This window comes from Geotrypetes seraphini, chromosome 3 (genome assembly GCF_902459505.1).
Source record: "Geotrypetes seraphini chromosome 3, aGeoSer1.1, whole genome shotgun sequence".
Classification (NCBI taxonomy): domain Eukaryota; kingdom Metazoa; phylum Chordata; class Amphibia; order Gymnophiona; family Dermophiidae; genus Geotrypetes; species Geotrypetes seraphini.
Window position 1 is genome coordinate 224,902,560 of NC_047086.1, and position 19,163 is coordinate 224,921,722.

The window sequence follows — 19,163 nt, forward strand, 5'->3', positions numbered from 1 at the left end:
CCAGAATATCCCCTTCTCTCTCAAAGTCTTACCCCTCCTGCTGGACCAGGTGAAGCACTGATGATAATAATAATAATAGTTTATATACCGCAGGACCGTGAAGTTCTATGCGGTTTACAAAGATTAAAAAATGGTACAAATTGATTGAACTTAATAGAGGTGAAAAATAGCGGTTAACAGCTCAAGGAAACCGTTATTGAAGAGAAAGAATTGTGCGGGTCAGCTGTCTAGATATTTCAGGAACAGATATGTTTTTAGGCACTTCCTAAATTCCCCATAAGTGGAAGGCGTAAGCAATTGTTCTAGATCTTTACCTCAAAATGCTGCTTGGTGTGAGAAAAGGTGTTGATGGTGTCTTCTGAGTTTACATCCTCTAACTGGGGGGGAAACGAAGTTCAAGTGTGAGCTTCTCTTATGTCTGTTGGCTGAGAAGGAAAAAAGGTCAGTTATGTATTTAGGGGCTAGTCCATATAGTACTTTAAAGCAGAGACAGGCAAACTTAAACTTTATGCGTGCCTCCATCGGTAGCCAGTGCAGTTGTCGGTAGTAAGGTGTCACGTGATCAAACTTCTTCAGCCCGAAAATCAGTTTGACCGCTGCATTTTGTATTAATTGTAATCGTCGCATATTCTTTTGGGAAATTGCTAAATAGGCGATGTTACAGTAATCAAGTTGACTCAGTACAAGGGATTGTACCAGAATTCTAAATGCTGACATATCAAAATATGCTCTAATGGATCGAAGTTTCCAGAGAGTGAAAAAACCCTTTCTGATTAAGGAGTCTACTTGGTCTTTCATGGTTAGGCACTGATCTAGTGTTACACCCAATACTTTCATAGTAGTCTGAATTGGATAACTAAGTTTATTGATGCATAGTGGTGTTTTGGTGCCAATCGGATGTGGTGAAGCTATAAAAAATTTTGTTTTTTTCTGAATTAAGTCTTAGTTTGAATTCAATCATCCATTGCTCCATCAAATTTAGTGTTTCTGATGCCTTGGGAGTAACTTCCAATAGAGAATTAGCAAATGGGATGATGATCGTAAAGTCATCTGCGTAACTGAATAATTTTATCCCCAGCTGGGTCAATTGCGCACCTAGTGAGGACATGTAGACATTGAAAAGAAATGGGGATAGTGGTGACCCTGGCGGTACGCCAGATGGATTGCTCCAGGTATCAGAGAGATCATAATTGAAACGTACTTGATAAGTACGGGACATAAGGAAGCCTCGAAACCAGTTCAATACCTCTTCCCTAATAACAATAGCATCTAGGCATTGTAGCATTTTCCCATGGTCCACTAGGTCAAAGGCAGAACTCATATCAAATTGCATGATCAGGGCATTAAGGCCCTTGCTGAACATGAGACGCAGATTATTTAAGATAGCCGCAATTACTGTCTCAGTACTGAACAAAGGTCTAAAACCGGATTGAGTTTCATACAAGAGAGAGAACTGATCAAGATATTCCATCAGTTGGGTATGTACCAATCCTTCCATGATTTTTACAATAAATGTAATGGATGCTACTGGTCTATAGTTGGTTACCAGTGCTGATGATTCTTTACTATTTTTTGGAAATGGGGTTATTATTATGTGATTGTTATTAGTGAGGAACTTTCCATTTTTTTCGGTTATGGGTTAAGTAATGCAGCAAAGATAGTTTAAAGTCTAATAGAGCCGCTTTCATAATTTCCGGGGGACATGAGTCCAGAACGCAGCATGATTTAGAGTATTTGTTATATAGTTTGATATAATTATTCCATTCTAGATTGTGAAAGGAACTCCAGATCATGTCTGCTGGTATTTCATTTCCAAAGTCTCAATCTGTCATATATTGGAGTGTGTGGCACAATGGTTAGAGAGCTACAGCCTCAGCACCCTGAGATTGTGGGTTAAAATCCTATGTTGCTTCTAATGACCCTGGGTAAGTCACTTAATCCCCATTACCCCAGGTACATTAGATAAAGAGTGAGCCCACTGGGACAGATAGGGAAAAAATACTCAAGTACCTGAATGTAAACCACTTAGGCTATAAGTGGTATATAAATACTAAAATAAATAAATGTATCCCCCTAGAAGTTTGAAGGTAAAGCAGACCGGGATCTTGATGCCCTTTGTCTAGGGTTACCAGCTATCCAGATTTACCTACACATGTCCTCTTTTTAGGGTGTCTGGACAGCTTTCTCCCCTGTCCAGAGAGAAAATGTCTAGAGCCCTAGCCTGTCTGCTTGGCTAAAATTGCCTCCTGCGGCTGACCTGGAAGTGTTCCCTCTGACGTCGCAACATCCAGGTCAGCTGCGGGAGGCGTGTGGGAGCTGCTGCCCGCGACTTTGAGAAAACACTGCAGCAAGACAGAGGAGAGAGCAGGCAAGAAGGTAAACACCCGCGGCACAGAAGGGAGGGAGGGCGTGTTGGGACGTGAAGGGCGTGTTGGGACTTGAGAGGAAGGCGCTACCAATATGACTGTAGCAGTGAGGAGGGAGCCAGCCTGAAGATAAACACCCGGGGCACAGAAGGGAGGGAGAAGGGCGTGTTGGGACTTGAGAGGGAGGCACTGCCCGCGGCTTTCAGCAAAAAAATGACTGTAGCAGTGAGGAGGGAGCCGGGTTGAAGGTAAACACCCGGGGCATAGAAGGGAGGGAGAGAGAAGGGCGTGTTGGGACTTGAGAGGGAGGCGCTGCCCACAGATTTCAGAAAAAAAATGACTGTTGCAGTGAGGAGAGAGCCGACCTGAAGGTAAACAACCGGGGCATAGAAGGGAGGGAGGAAGAAGGGCGTGTTGGGACTTGAGAGGGAGGGAGCACAAACTTAGGAAAAATGATGGAAGGAAGGATGGAGAGGCATGAACTTAGGACACAGAATGAAGGGAAAGAGGGAGGGGAACATGAGCCATAAGATGGAAGAATGGAGGGAGTGAGGGAAAAGATGCTGAGGTGAAGGAGATAATAGGGAATTGGGTGTCTGAGAGAGGGAAAGAGATGGTGCAATTGGGGAGATAAAGAAAGAGGAGAACTGTTGGGCAGAGAGAGGAGGGACGGAGACAGAGAGAGAATTATTGGATGTGGTGGGAGAGGAGTGAGGTAGAGATGCATGGGCGCAGAGAGAAGTGGGAGAACATGCTGGGCCAAGGAAGCCTCCTGGACTTTTTTTTTTTGGGGGGGGGGGTATTAAAAGAAGTGCCAGATTGGGCGTGGGGGGGAGAGCTTATAGGGCCAGAAACAGAGGACAGAAAGAGAGATGGTGGGCAATGGTCTGAAGGGAGAGAAGTTGGACCTGGGGGCGGTGTGGAGGAAGAGGGAAAGAGATACTTGAAGGGAAAACTGTTGGAAGGGAAAGGAAGAAATGGTGGACCTGGGGAAGGGATGCAGGGGGGAGAGATGGGATGGGGGCAGTTGGGAAGAGAAAGGGAGAAAAGCTGGATCTGGGGATGAGAGGGAAAAATGTTAGGCCTGTGGATGGAAGGCAGAGAGATGCAGCATCTCTCTTTTCTTTCCTTCATTTCATTGTTCAGCATCAAGGGGGGAGGGAAGAAGAAAAACAGAAAAGAGAGGGAGCAAAATGTTGGACCATGGAGGTAGAAGAGGAGAGATGGATCCATGGGAGGGCAGGAGGGAAGAAAGTTGGGATAAGAGGATGCTAGGGGATGGAAAGAAAGAGACAGAGAGTTATAGCCTGACCAGTGGAGAGAGGGACAGGGAGTTATAGCCTGACCAGTGGAGAGAGGGAGGGGATTTCTGAAAGTGCTGAGCCATGTGGATGAGGTCAAAAGGGAGATGACAAAAAAGAAAAAGTTAAGAAAGCTGAAAGGGAAAAATCAATACGTTGGAGATAGGCATAAGAAGGAAATGGAAAACAGAAGAGAAGAAGAAAAATGGACAACAGACATTGGAAAGAGAATTAGTTGAAGATAGATAAAAAGCAGAAAAAGAAACTGGGGACAAGATGATGGAAAAACAAAACATCCAGACAACAAGGTAGAAAAAAATTGTTTTATTTTAAATTTATTAACTAGAATATGTTAGCGTTGGGATATATGCATCACAATTATTTTTGCATTCAGTGGCGTAGTCATCATTTACAGCTGATTTGGGAGGAGGGACTGGAGCCCAAAATTAGTGGATGGGCACCAAAGTTTCTTTTATAAATACTTGAGCTAGTGGGGATTCCCAAGCCCTGCCAACTGAAGACATCTTCCTCCAGTCTGGCAACTCAAAATCTTAAAGTATTATTGCAGCAAATGGCAATATCCTCAAGCTGCCCCTGCTTTCATGCATGCATGAAAGCCAAGGGGGGGAGGGAAGGCAGCCGCTCTGCAATATTGTTGCCAGCTGCAGAACTTGGGAAGTTGGAGGGGGAGGAGGTGGCTGTCAGTTGGTGAGGCTTGGGGATCCCTATTAGATACAGCAGAGGAGATATTCATTTTGAGGGAGCCTAAGCTCAAAGTGGGAGGCCCAAAAAAGAAGTAATATTTACCCTGATTAAACGATCCTCCACGTGCGCTGCTGACAGCTGATTCAGCATCCCCACTCTGATGAGGCTGACCGCTGTAGAAGCTCACCGTAGCTGTAATAGAAGTGAATGGGAGAACCAGGAGCGTGCATCCCTGCTCATCAGAATGGAGATGCGGAAGCCTGTGGCAGCTCCCACTGTCAGCGGTGTACATGGAGGATCACCCAGTCAGGGTATTACTGCTTTTTTGAGTTCCTCTCCACTAGTGTCCCTTTAATGAAGGATTATTATTAGATACGTACATCTTTTATATTAGTGATTGCAAATTTGGGACCTGCGCAACCTTTTTTTTTGCTCATCAGCTAGTATTAGTGCGGTCCCAGAAAATTTTTTTTTGGCCAATGCAGCCCAGGAAAGCCAAAAGGTTGGACACCCCTGATCTAGATATACTATATCAACCGACTCACCTTTATCTACATGTTTATTCAAACCTTCAAAGAAGTCAAGCAAATTGGTGAGGCAAGATCTCTGGAGCGTCCAGCCTACATGGGAACAGGAAATTGCTCCAAAGAGAAGGCTGCAGGGGCAGGCCGATGTCAGCAGGCTCACCACGCTGCTGTTGCTGCTGGCCGGCCTGAAAATTAAATTTTAGTGAGGAAGTAAGTGGGGGACAGGGGAAAGAGGGAAGCACCCCCGAGGGAGGGGGGTGGAGGGAGAGAGAAGAACCGAGATAACGCATCCATGGGGGGGGGGGGGTTGAAGGGAGGGAGAGAGAGAAACAACTGCAGGGGAGATGATTGGAGGGAGGGGAGAAGCACTAAAAGTGTACAGAAGATGGGACTAAGAAAATGGGTGAAAGGTAGGGCAGGGGTGGAGCTGGGGTAGGGTCATGTGTCCTGTTTTGATTTCACAAATATGGTAACCCTACCTTTGTCACTTGTGCCCTGAGCCAGAGCCTCCCCGTCCAAGGTTGAGCCTGCCCTGGAACTCAGGAACTATAAAAGTGTGTGAAGAATAGGAGGCTGGTGGAGAATGGGAGGATTAGGAAAGCAAATGTGGAAAGCTGGTAAGGGGAAAAGTAGAAAGAAGGAGAATCTAGCTATGGATTGCAAGTAACTTGGTAAGCAAGTGTTTTGCAAGACAAGCAAAACATTTTATTAAATTTTAACTTGATAAACAAGTAATGTCTTGCAATACAAGTGTTGTTCATACAGTATACACACATCACAACTGAACTGATAGTTCTCTCTCTTACACTGTGTAGTGACTACCCTAAACAAGGTCTTGCAATACCAGTACATAAAGTATATACACAGTATACACTCTCACATCATCACAACTGAGCAGATGGTTCTTCTTTCTCTGATGCTGTGGGAGTGTAGTGACTGTTCTAAATGAGTGAGGTCTTGCAATACCAGTACATAAAGTATTTTGTATTAAAGTTTTTGGGTTATGGAACGAATCGTCTGAGTTTCCATGATTCCTTATGGGGAAATTTGCTTTGATATAGGAGTGTTTTGGATTACATGCATGTTTTTGGAACATAAACCAAGGTTTTACTGTGTATATATATATATATATATATATGTATATATACAGTGGTACCTCGGTTTACGAGTGCACCGGTTTGTGAGTGTTTTGCAATCGGCGCCTCGGAAACCAAGTGTGCCTTGATTTGCGAGTGGCGCCCTCTACGATCCGGCACTCTCCACCCCGTGATCCGGCACCCCCCGCCATGATCTGAAATCCCCCAGACCCACCCGAACAGGCTTCTTACTTCCATCTGGCCACCGGCACCGGCACTGGCATGGCCCGTGCGTTGGTGCCGGTGCCCGAAGATCTGCCTCCTCTTCTTTGCTGTGCCTTGAGCATCTGCGCATGCTCAAGGCCTGCGATAGCTGCTGCCATGCTGTGTCCCTCCGTGGCAAATTCCATTTTGTAACACGGAGGCAGAGAACACGCCGGTGACTCTCCCCTCTCGCCCTCACTCACCAACCACTGCCAATGGCGCTGCTCCTCTACAAAGCAGCCTGCTAAGGATCGCGGCTGGCTGTAGAGAACCTCGCAGGCTACTCTGCACCTCGGTAGTACGTTCCCTCTGACGTACGCGATCACGTCAGAGGGAATGTGCTACCGAGGTGCAGAGCGGCCTGTGAGGTTTGCTACAGCTGGCCGCTTTCCTCAGCAGGGCTGCTTTGAAGAAGAGCATCAGTGGTTCAAAGACACCAGGAAGCCAGCTGCAGGGAGAGAAGGGAAGAGGGACAGGGGGAGCAGGTAAAGAGTGCTGCTGGACAGGGGGAGCAGGGAAGAGGTGCTGCTGGACAGGGGGAGCAGGGAAGAGGTGCTGCTGGACAGGGGGAGCAGGGGAGAGGGACAGGGGGAGCAGGGAAGAGGTGCTGCTGGACAGGGGGGAGGTAACAGGAAGGGAGAAGGCTTATTGCTGGTCAGGGGGAGCAGGCAAGGGGTGGTAGTGGACAGCCGAGAAAAGAGAGAGACAGAAAGAAAGAAAGACAGAAAGCGGCCAAGGAGAGAGAGAAAGAAAGTCAGACACACACATCTATTCTAGCACCCGTTAATGTAACGAGCTTAAAGACTAGTACAATACTGTATATATATATATATATATATATATATATATATCTATAATAATAAAACCCAAGAGTGCGCATGCGCTGTCAAAAGTCCGTGAGTCCTGGTGGCGTGAGGTGTGCTTCTGTGCCAGTCCTCACGGTGCCTGCACTAGCTGGAGGCACGTGTGCCAGCGATTCCTCCCTCCCGCTACCGGTCCTATTCAAAGCGGCCTGCTGAGGTTCGCCAGCCGCTGTAGCGAACCTTGCAGGCCGCTCTCCAAAGGATCAGTGAAGACAACTATAGGAAGGTGAAGGCGGGATAGAGGCTGCGATCGGCAGTGGCTGCTGCTACTCCTCCAGCCGCCTAGCTCCTCTCCGCCGGCCCAGGCCGGCAGCCCCCTCCGCTCCATCCTCTCTGCTCCAGTGGCCCACGCAGGAGGAGCGGATGATGCAAGGGTGTTGAAAAAGCGAAAGGTGGGACGGGAAGGGGAAAGGGAGGGGGAGGAAGTCTAAAATGAAAAACAAAAAACAACTTTATACAGGAAGAGAAGTCTCTAGCACCCGTTAATGTAACGGGCTTAAAGACTAGTGTGTGTATATATATATATATATATATTCCGCAAACATCTGAAAACCTGGCTTTTCTCAAAAAATGTAAGTCTCCCTCCAACTTAGGAATCAAGGAAACTCTTATATCTTGGCATCCCAAGTCCTCTAAATTTTCTTCATACTTCTACCTCTAACCCTCTGTTGTAGTTCCTTCCTATTTCTCCTACTGTAAACCGCGTCGAGCTCTATGAACGTGGAGATGATGCGGTATACAAACCTAAGGATTAGATTAGATTAGATATATATAGGACAGTGGGAGAAATGGGCAAAAAATAAATTATAATTTTTTTCCCCTCGAACAACCAGATTGAAAAAGGAAGCAATCTGGGCAACTTTTTGGTCCTATTCTTGTTTAAGCAGCACCTATGACAATTTATTTAAAAAACGTGAAGCAATAAAATATAATTTAAATACTGTATAAAATATGTTTTGAGTACCTATGTTTTGTCTACCTATCGGGAAGCCACAGTTCCTGCATCGTCTTCATTTTTATTTCTGTCTGCAATAGCAGTAACTACTAGGGCCACCTTGCTTTGGGCAGACTCGGAAGTGACTTTGCTTGGCTCTGACTTTTCATTGCCTTAAAACAAGGCTTAAAATCAAAGGTCAGAAAAAGACGTGGAAAAAAAAGATTAAAAAATGCACTTGAATTCAGGAAGGCATGGGAGCTAGAAAAATTAAGACCGCCGAAAAAAAAATAAAGGAAACAAAACCCCAAAATCTTTGCCGTCACGGACAGGATTCGAACCTGTGCGGGGAAACCCCATTGGATTTCGAGTCCAACGCCTTAACCACTCGGCCACCGTGACTCCCAGTATTTGCGCGCAGAGTTTCCTGACAGAGCACGAGTGAAAGCGAATGCTTTGTGTCTCCACCACCCACCGCAAACGTATTAATCCTTCCACCTCCAAATTCGCAGTGCGCTCTTCCTCGTCCCCTCACATCGACTTATTCTTACTGAAGGACAAATGAAAGCAAAACTCCGGTCGGGCCGGGGGATAATCCGAATGCAGAGCTCTCGCCCTCTCTCTGCCCCCGGCAGGTGGCGCTGCGCGACGACCGTTCCGGCTGCGGCCAGCAGGCGGCGCTCTGAGCCCGCGGCGGCGCTCGGAAGATGGCGGTGCGGAAGAAGGACGGCGGCCCGAACGTGAAATTTTACGAGGCCTCTGACACTGTATCGCAGTTCGACAACGTGCGCCTGTGGTTGGGCAAGAATTACAAGAAGGTAGTGGGCCGGAGGGAGGAGAGGGCCGGGGGAAGGTCTGCCGCTCTGCTCTCCCTGCCCCGCCCGCTCGCCCGCTGCGCCGGGGCCTGGGAACAAAGGGGGGAGGAGCGGCGGGGCCGGGCCGGGCCCCCGGAGAGAGACACATACACGAGCAGGGCGGGGGCAGGGCAGCCCTCATGGAGCACTGGCTGCCCCATACATTTGTCCACACCTGAAAATCTTCTTTCCCGTTGGAATCCTGGCACCTCACAAATTACCCCCCCCCCCCCCCCGCCGCCGCCGCCGCCGCCGCCGCCGCCGCCGCCGCCCCCCCCGCCCCCTAGCACCCCTGATTCCCAATCCGCTCCTCCAAAGGGGGGAGGGTGCCTTGTAGAAAGAAAGACTGCTGGCGGCTGACAGTCAGCTGGGGGTGGATACAGTGACCTTCTGCCGCACATCTTTGACCCTGTGCAGTCCAGCAGACAGACAGCCGGATGTGTGCGTCTGCCTCAGCCGCCTGGCCCTTCCATGACTTGTAACCTTTTGCTGAGTTCAGGTGAGGTCGGTGCTTTGTGCTGGGGAGGGGAGGGGGGGGGTCAGGGGTCACCTTTGTCCAGCTGTGTGAGGCTGAGCTGGAAGGATCCTTTGCTTGTGACATCACAGTGGGTTCCACAGTGACAGCCCTTGATGTTAGGGGCAGAAGCGAGACAACACTGGGGATTTTAGGAAGGTAGGACAAAATCTACCCTTGTGGTATATCCAGGGTTGCGTTCTCCTCTTGGTTTAGGTAGATGGATGAATGGGTGCCGAGTTTGTTAGTGATCAAAATCCCTTCTTCAGATTGTGTCAGTGCAGTGACTGTTGGTGATACCACGTGGATCTTGCTGCCTGTGGTTAATGTCTGACACAGGAGCTGCACAACTAATCTGTCTGGATCCTGCATAGTAAATTGTTCTCTTCTGGCTTTTTAAACCTGTTGATATGATATTAATCTTCTTTCTTCTTCTCTCCAGTACATCCAGGCAGAGCCTCCTACCAATAAATCCCTCTCTAGCTTGGTGCTGCAGTTGCTTCAGTTCCAGGAGGAAGTGTTTGGGAAACATGTCAGTAATGCACCACTCACCAAACTACCGGTAAGAGCCAGAGACACTGTTTCTTCTCTAATACTCTTCCCCAATGTGCTATTGGCTCCCATTATACCCTCCCCCTAATAGCATGCTCCCCTCTCTTACTGTACACCCATATACTAGAATGTGCCCTTATGTCCTGCTGTGCTCCCTCATCATATCATATCATTATGGGTGCAGTTTTTGAACTACCACAAAATGCATCAGTCATTTTTACTGATAGATTTTGAAGTAATTTTCAGAATAAAAATATGCATACACTTTTACTTTGAAAGTAGCCTAATGAAAAGTTACAATACAAAAAAGTAGGTGTGAGTCTCAAATAGAAACAAAAGTTGATATATTTCTGTTCTAATTTTCTTATCAATCACATACAAATATCAGTGTTGTTTTTTTGTTGCTATTGGGGGAAGAAAAAAGACACCCCCCTCTTTTATCAAGCTGCGCTAGAAGTTTTTAGTGTGGGCTGGCAATGTAAATGCTCCGACACTCATAAGAATTTACTGTGCCGGCCCATGCTAAAAACATCTAGCACAGTTTGATAAAAACTGGCCTTAATCAGGTACAGTTATAACTTATATTACGTTATAGAACATTAGTACAGGCAGCTTGAACTCCATTTATAATCATAGGTCAAAAACTTCCACTTGCTGTGTTCTAATGTTGCTCATCCTTACATGCAGTTATTATCATAAGAACACAAGAATAGCCTTACTGGGTCAGACCAATGGCCATCATGCCCAGTAACCGTTCTCACGGTGGCCAATCCAGGTCACTAGTACCTGGCCAAAACCCACAGAGTAGCAACATTCCATGCTACCGATTCAGGGCAAGCAGTGGGTTCCTCCATATCTTTCTCAATAACAGACTATTTCATGCAAAAAAAATAAAAAAAAAATCCAAACTTATCATGAATTTTTTTGAATGTGCCAAAAATATTCACAGCCATTAAGTCAAACTGCTTCACCTCCAGCTTCTTCAGGGAAAAGGCACTGTCTGGCTCACTTCCACATCCAAACACCCTTGAGTTTGTGAACAAAATCGTATAAAAATTGTAAGATGTGGGAACAAATTTACAAAAGTCACAATCCTGGCTGCTCACTGAATTCAGCTGACTGGTCCTTACATGCCAACCCAGGAACATAAAAATGATGATTGCATAAAACATAAACGCTGTCAGCCTCTATCCAATCAGAAAACAAACATCATAGGACTTTGAAACTCACAAAATAATTGACCATTGAATATGCAGCTTCAACCCAATTGGTACCTCAGATTTCAATAGGTTACGGTATATCCATTATTGTTCATGCGGAATCAGATGTTTGTCCCAGTCACAACCTCGGCAGTTTGCAGGGACATGTTCCGTAACAAAACATTGAAGTTGTTCAAACTGGTGCTCAATAGTTATAAAGTGGGACACAAACAGAGCACCCATCTTTTGCCATGCAGTGCAAGACTTGTCAGTCATATGGACCAGAAGGTTCCTAATTGCTTTCCCTAAGTACAGATTATTGCAGGTACATTGTATGATGTAAACCAGTGGTCTCAAATTCACGGCCCGCCAGGTACTATTTTGAGGCCCTCAGGATGTTTATCATAATCACAAAAGTAAAATAAAACAGTTTCTTGATCATATGTTTCTTTAGCTATAAATGGCAATATTATTATTAAGACTTAGCCAAAAGGAAAGATTTATAAACTATAAAGAGTTTTACCTCATGCATAATTGTCATTTCTTTAATAAGACATTAACTATTTTTTCTGAGGCCCTCCAAGTACCTACAAATCCAAAATTGTGGCCCTGCAAAGGTTTTGCGTTTGGGACCATTGATGTAAACCATGTGATCGTTTTACAGTCCATAGAGTATTTCAGTTTGTAATATTTATCATTGATTTTTAATTTCTTTGAGCTCCAAGGTCAAAGCACAAATTCTACAATTCCCACATCCTGAGTGTTTAGACAATATAAATGCTGACTGAATCATCTGTGTGACTGGTAACATCCTGGGCTCAAAAGTTCCTTCAAGTTATGGGATCTTGAAAATGCAACTTCAGCTTTTTGATCTTTAAACACTGAGTGAGTTTTTATGATGTCCCAATTGATGTCTAACAATAGTGGGTGCCTCTTCCTCGCCCGTCAAAAATTTTATTCCACAAGTTTGTACTGATCCTTCATCTGAATCCCTCCTGTTATGTGATGACAAAAGATCACAAATGTTGTATTTGGCCCACTTGCACGCTCTCCTCTAAACAGCGAAACATAGACCCTGTGTCGGAGAAAAATCCCCTGGCTGTTATTTAATTGAAAGACAAATGAGTATCTTTAAAAATAATTAATATAAGTTGTAGTTTAAAACTAAAACTGAATTGAGGTTTAAAGTTATTTATTAGATGTTCAAGAATATATGACCGATGAAGAGTTTGGTGTGTGAGACTGCATAGGGGAATCTAATCTAATCCTTAGGTTTGTATACCGCATCATCTCCACGTTCGTATTGCTTGGCGCAGTTTACAGTAGATGAAATAGGAAGGAACTACAACAAAGGGTTAGCGGTAAAAGTGTGAAGAATATTTTGAGGACTTGGGATGCCAGATATGAAGAGTTTTTGTGGACTTGGGATACCAAAGTTGGAGAGAGGCTTACATTTTTGAGAAAAGCCAGGTTTTCAGATGTTTGCGGAAAACTTGGGGAGAGCTCAAGTTCCGAAGAGGGGAGGTAAGGTTGTTCCAGAGCTCAGTGATTTTGAAGGGGAGTGCCTTTGTAAAAAGGAGCCCTTAATGTCCAATGTCACTAACATAATCGTCTCATTGCCTTCCCACTGGACAGAATCCCAAATCTGCAAAAACAACCAAGGGAAACAAGATTTTATGTATGTGACTTGGAAACCGCATAGATGTATGTGGTATATAAATTTTTAAATAAATAAATAATAACTGTGAGGTATCCTCCATATATGAGCAGCTAGATGAAAGAAAAGCGCTCAAAAACCAATTGACAAAAGATGGAAGAGGCTCCAATAAAGAGTCTTAAGACAAAATGATGGGATGCCCTGGTGGATTACAAGTACTTTTATGTACCTTAGAGCAGTGTTTTTCAACCGCCGGTCCACAGGGCTGGCACGTGCATTGGGCCCCAGACAGTGCTCTTCAGCCGCCGGTCCACGGTGCGTTCGATGTGGCATTGTTTTTGGGCCGGCTTCCTCTTCCTCAGTGCTGCAGTGCACAAAGCCATGGGCAGAGGCTCCTACCACGCGTCCTGTGCCTGAACCAGAAGCCTTCTCTCTGATGTCGCAACGTCAGAAGGAAGGCTTGGGATGCGCGAGGAGCCGCTGCCCACAGCTTTGTGCACTGCAGCACTGAGGGAGCCAGCCTGAAGATAACACCGGGGGACAGGCCAGAGGGCAAGGCACAGCATGGAGGGAGGGAGGCAACAACGGTAGGGGGAATGATTTTATTTTTTAATTTAGTGATTGATTTACATCTGCTGTCTGTTCAAGAAGAAATGCATTTGTTTCTTTTCCTCTGGGGTTGTACTGCATGCAGAGTCTTGCACCTTAGGGTTTGTTTGTATATATTAGTACTTTTAGTTTTTGGTGTTTTAGAGTTTTGCATGGGGTTATCTGTGTTCTGGTAGGAATGAATATTGAGAAGCATACAGTATGCTTTATATAGTTTAATTTTGTGGTTAACCATTATGTGTTGTTAATACAATTATATTGTGTGTGTGTATATATATATATGAAAAATGAATGGAAAAAATAGTGTTACAATTAATACTATTATGGGGGCGGGGTCTGGGGCGGAGATTGGGTGGAGATAGGTATGACTAAGCCCAGTGTTCTTCAACTGCTGGTCCATGAACCGGTGCCAGTCCACAAAATAATTATTTTATTTCCGCTGGTCCATAGGTGTCAAAAGGTTGAAGAACACTGCCTCAGAGTATATAGTACTGGAATCATTGGATGCTTAGAACTGAAATACTTAAAATCACGAGTAATCGAGAAGCCCAATTCCACTCCCTGTTCAGTCAGTTGTAAAATTGTGGATTTCAGCTGTTCAGTCTGATCCTCCAACAATCTTTTGATAGGTGCTTGTGTCACTCAAATGGAGTTTGATCTCCTGCATGTAATCATATTTATTCAAAACCACTACTGCACTTCCTTTGTTAGCTTTTTTAATTAGAGTGTCTTGAGTGGAACATAACGAGGTCAAGGGTGAACACTTCTCAGGAGACAAATATCCCTAAAATGACTCGTCTGTCTTACTCCAAACTTGGAAGTACTACAGCTGACAAATTTAAATTTTAGGTGAAATCATTTTTACTGAGTTTCTATACAGAGGGGGGGTTACCTAAACATGCTTAGAGGAGAGAATAGTAAGATTTTTGATGGGAGAGGAAGAGGCACCTGATATTTCATAGACATAATTGGGACATCATGAAAACTCACTTGGTGCTTAAAGATCAAAAAGTTTATGTTGCATGTTCAAGATCCCATAACTTGAAGGAACTTTTGAGCCCAGCGATGTTTCCAATCACACAGCTGATTCAGTCAGCATTTATGTCAGCTAAACACTTAAGATTTGGGAATTTGGGAAGTTGACCTTGGAGCTTGAGGAGTTTAAAAATCAATCAATGGTAAACGTTACAACTCTACGGACTTGGAAATCCGTTCATGTGCTCATACGATTTCCCTGCACTAAACTTGAATTTAGGGAGAGCCACTAGGAACCTTCCGTTCCATATGGCTGAACACAAGTCTTGTGTTGCACGGCAAAAGGTGGATGCTCTGTGTCCCATTTTTTTAACTAATGGGCACCAGTCTGAACAGCTTTGATGTTTTGTTATTGAACATGTCCCTGCAGACTGTCGAGGTGGTGACTGGGTCAGTCTGATTCAATGTGAACAATAGTGGATACGCCTATTGAACTCTGAGGTCCCGATTGGGTTGAATCTGCATATTCAATGATGGATTTTTGGGTGGGTTTCAAAGTCCATCGATGTTTTTGCTTTCTGATTGGATAGTGCCTGGCAGCGATCATGTTTAATGCAATCACCATTTAAGAATTCATATGGATATTGAAGGCAGTATGGACTATATTGCATATATTTAAAGAGAACTGAAGACTGTTAAAGATAATAACTGCATGTAAGAGTGCACAAAATTAGAACACAGTGAATGGAGGCTTTTGACCTATGATTTATAAATGAGGTTTGAGCTGTCTCTACTGATGTTCTATTACAGTGTTCTTCAATTGCCGGTCCGCAGACTGGTGCCGGTCCGCAGAAAATTCCTGCCCTGGCGAGATTGACGCGGTTAAATTTCCTGCCCTGATGATGTTGGCGGAAATCTGCTGTTCCACCGAGCCTCGGGCGATCAAGACAGGCTGCCGACGTCGGGGCATTCCCTCTGTGAGTCTCGCCTATGCGGAAACAGGAAGTTGAAATAAAATAGGCGGGACTCAGAGAGGGAAGGTCCCTACATTGGCAGCCTGTCTTGATCGCTGCCCCTGCTGAGTCGCTGAAGAGGGCCGCGGGGAAAGTGCAGATAGAAGGGAGAGAGCTGCAGGTAGAAGAGAGATGGTCAGCGTGCGCGGGGGGTCAGCGTGTGGATTGGGGCCATCGGCAGCATCTGTGCTGAGAGTCCGCCCAGGTGCGGGATGCGTGAATGCACCCAGCGGTTGAGAGGATGCCTCTAGGTGCAGTGGGTTGAGCCCATGCAGCTGCAGGGTCATGCCATGTTTGCTGGCTGCCACCGGGTTGTTGACAGCGTCCATGGGTGAGTGAGTGGTGCAACGCTGGCCCTGAGCTTTCCTGTATGCGGGCCGCTCACTCTTGGAGTCTCGATGGCAGGGTGGCTGATAGGGGCCTCCAGCTCGTCTTGGGCGGCAGGGCCTGTGGAGCAACGCTGTTTGTGCCGGCTTGGGGGGGCCGCGAATGTGCAAGGCGCGCGGGAGCAAGATCATGGGGAGCCTTCGACAGTGGCTGTCTCCCCTCCTAGCAGCTCTCGTACTTGCCAGGGCAGTGATTCACTTCAGCAACTTCCTCTTTCCTCAGAGGCGGCAACGGATCCAAGGCTGCCTAAGGAAATCACTGCTGCAGGCAAGTACTGAGAGCTGCTGGAAGGAGAGGAAGCCACTGTTGGAGGCTGGGAAGCTGCTACTGGACCTGGAGGGAGGTAGAAGGAGAGATGATACTGGGAGGGGAGGAGGGAAAGGGATGGGAAGAGAGTTAATGTTGGATAGGGGGAAGAGGGAAGGGAGAAGGAAAAAAGGAAGGAAACAACTTACAGGAGGATTACAGGAGGGGAAGGGGGTCAGGGTGGAATGGAGAGATCAGATGAGGGAAAGGGGAGAGACAGAGGAATGAGAAAGTAGAGAGAGATTGATGTTGGAAAGGGGGTCAGCAGAGAAATGAGAGAGGGATAAAGATGCTAGATCTGGTGTAGGAGAGATAAAAATGAAGAAAGCTGGAATGAATGATGTAAAAAGGAGAGAGGAGGCACAGGCTGGATGGAAAGGGGAGAGGGGCATAGAAATAAGTCAGATACTTATGGAAGGGGGAGAGGGCAGACAGTGGATGGAACGGGCAGATGCTGGATTGAAGAGACAGGGCAGACGCTGGAAAGAAAAGAGTGAAAAGAAGATGAAAGCAGAAACCAGAGACCACAAAAGGTAGAAAAAAAAATTGTATTTCTATTTTGGTATTATAATATATCAGATTTGAAATATATATCCTGCTAGAGACATAATTGGGAACTGCAAAGCCCAGGCAGTACTTCTTTAGCTTCCAACTGGCTTAGGGCTTTCTCTGACCAGGAGGCACTCCCCTAACACTATTCCTGTCATATGTGACTGCAGTATTCTGTTAGCATGATATTTCTGTGTAGCATTCCGTAATAACTTGACTTGTTCAATTTTCTTGATAGTAGAGGGGATATATGTGAAGGGGAGGGGAGACAGGGGTTTTGTTGGTCCTTGCTCTGTATATTTGTATTTATAAAATGACAATTGTACAGAATATTGTTTCTTTTTATACTTTAATAAAATACGTTCAATATAAAATCATAACTGAGGCTTGTGTGGATGGCATCAGATGGTTTGTGGGGACCGAGCTTGTGGAGAGGGGGCGGAAATGGTTTTTTAAAATTTCAGTCTTAGTAGTTTGCCGGTCCACAAAATAATTATTTTATTTCTGCCAGTCTACGGGTGTAAAAAGGTTGAAGAACACTGTTCTATAATGTAGTGTGACTGTACCCAGTTCACTCACTGGTAATATCAAAATTAGACTACTGCAATTCATTATATAAGAGAATTATACTAAAAGAACTAAGACGTCTACAAATAATTCAGAACACAGTGATAAAAAATCATCACTAAAACTAGAAAATTTGATCAGTTAACCCCCTGTCCTTCAAAAAGCTCACTGGCTGCTCATAACATTCAGAATTACTTATAAAATAGCCTTATTAACCTTCAAAATTCTAAGAGTTAAAGCTCCACTATTCATAGAAAGATATCTGTCTACATACACTCCATTAAGATCCTTAAGATCAGATGATAAAAACCTGCTTTCTGTTCCATCCTTGAGAGTTATTAAGACACGACGAGACACATTCTTTATGGTCACGGCTCTCCAGATCTGGAACTCACTGCCGGCACAGATTAGGGAAGAAACAACCCTTAATAAAGTTAAAGGAACGTTAAAATGCTTTTTGTATAAAGATGCATTTAATTCTTAAACTGGCTTATAAATGCATTTGATTCTTAAAACTTATATGAAGCCTCTTTTACTATGAACAATTCAAAAACTCCCCACCTTATGTTTTTTTTATCTTCCTTTAGTTTAATTTATTGTAGTTCTCTCCACTTTCCTTTTGTGCATATTAGTCTCTGTATTTGTCTTTAAGTGTTTTTTGTTCCCCAGATTTTTATCTAAATTGTACATCGCTTTGAGATTTGATATTGCGATTTAATCAAAATTTTAATAAAACTTGAAAACCTGGAGCTTGAACTGAAGACTGTGAAAGATAATAACTGCATGTAAGGGTGAACAACATTAGAACACAGAGAATGGAGGCTTTTGACCTATGATGTATAAATGAGGTTCAAGCTGTCTCTGCTGATGTTCTATAACAGATATGGGCAACTCCAGTCCTCGAGGGCCAGAATCCAATCGGGTTTTCAGGATTTCCCCAATGAATATGCAAGAGATCTATTTGCATGCACTGCTTTCAATGCATATTCATTGGGGAAATCCTGAAAACCCGACTGGATTCAGGCCCTCTAGTTCTGAAAATTTTTTGTGTGTGAGCAACAAGTTTTAAGAAAACAACAATTTTCCAGATTTGCAAGTATTTTTGTGAGTGACCATGTAAAATCTGTGAGCAATGCTCCTAGAACGTATGAGCAATTGCGCATGTGCCCAGTTTAGAGGGAACATAGTTGGGGACTTGCAACTACTTTTTGTATTGTGACTTTACCACTTTTTGAGTGGGTTTCCTCTTATTGGTTGGTTCTAATGAAAAATTACCCATGTACAGTTGCACTCCCCCCTTTTTTGTATAGTTACTTTTTCTCACACAAAAAAAAATCCACATATGCTTTTGAAGATACAGAAGTGTTATGTGTTGATTCAGTTTGCAGATTGTGTGGACAATTTCCCATTTCCCTCTATGGTGCCCCCAGTTCCTGTTATGTGCCAATACATAGGGTGCCCTTCTGCACTACACTCATGCTCCCTTTTCCCACCTTTAGGTGGGCAGTACGTTTACTTGGTAAATGAAGAAGTAAAGATGATATACGGATGTAAGAAGCTTGGATGAGAGAAGAATTTTAACTTGAGACACTTTGTAGAGCAAGTATAGGAACACAGGAAGTGAACTCTGGAATCAAGTCAAAGTTTGTGTTTAGCATGGATGGTGCAGACCAAGTCAAAAAATAAAGTTAGAGGCTAGAAACTCCTCCTAATTTGAAGGATTGAGTGACTAAAAAGCAAATATCCACATCAATAGAGTCACTCTGTATGCACCTTAACAACAAAGGCATTTAAATTTAAAAAATGTATCCAGATATCTTAACCCAACCCTTCTCCCTCCTCCTAGATAAATTCTCCCCCCAAATCTCCGCTTAAATAATCTCTTCCTCCCCAAAACACCAACCAAGTATTTAGATCCCTGAAATGTAACGTAATCTTATTTGTA

At 44.7% G+C, this 19,163-nt stretch overlaps 1 protein-coding gene and 1 non-coding gene across 6 annotated transcripts in view; one reads left to right on the plus strand and one right to left on the minus strand.

Annotated features, from left to right (window-relative positions):
* Positions 1 to 8,356: 8,356 nt before the first annotated feature.
* Positions 8,357 to 8,438, minus strand: TRNAS-CGA. The gene has a single exon. It is a non-coding gene; the product is annotated as a tRNA-Ser (tRNA).
* A 258-nt stretch (positions 8,439 to 8,696) lies between these two features.
* Positions 8,697 to 19,163, plus strand: part of SMARCC2 (SWI/SNF related, matrix associated, actin dependent regulator of chromatin subfamily c member 2) — a 151,407-nt gene continuing 140,940 nt past the window's right edge. For all 5 annotated transcript variants that reach the window (XM_033936942.1, XM_033936945.1, XM_033936947.1 and 2 more), the window contains exons 1-2: positions 8,697 to 8,854; positions 9,847 to 9,966. In XM_033936942.1, the coding sequence (XP_033792833.1) occupies positions 8,744 to 8,854; positions 9,847 to 9,966 (231 nt within the window). In that variant the 5' untranslated portion in view covers positions 8,697 to 8,743. The remainder of the gene's footprint in view (positions 8,855 to 9,846; positions 9,967 to 19,163) is intronic.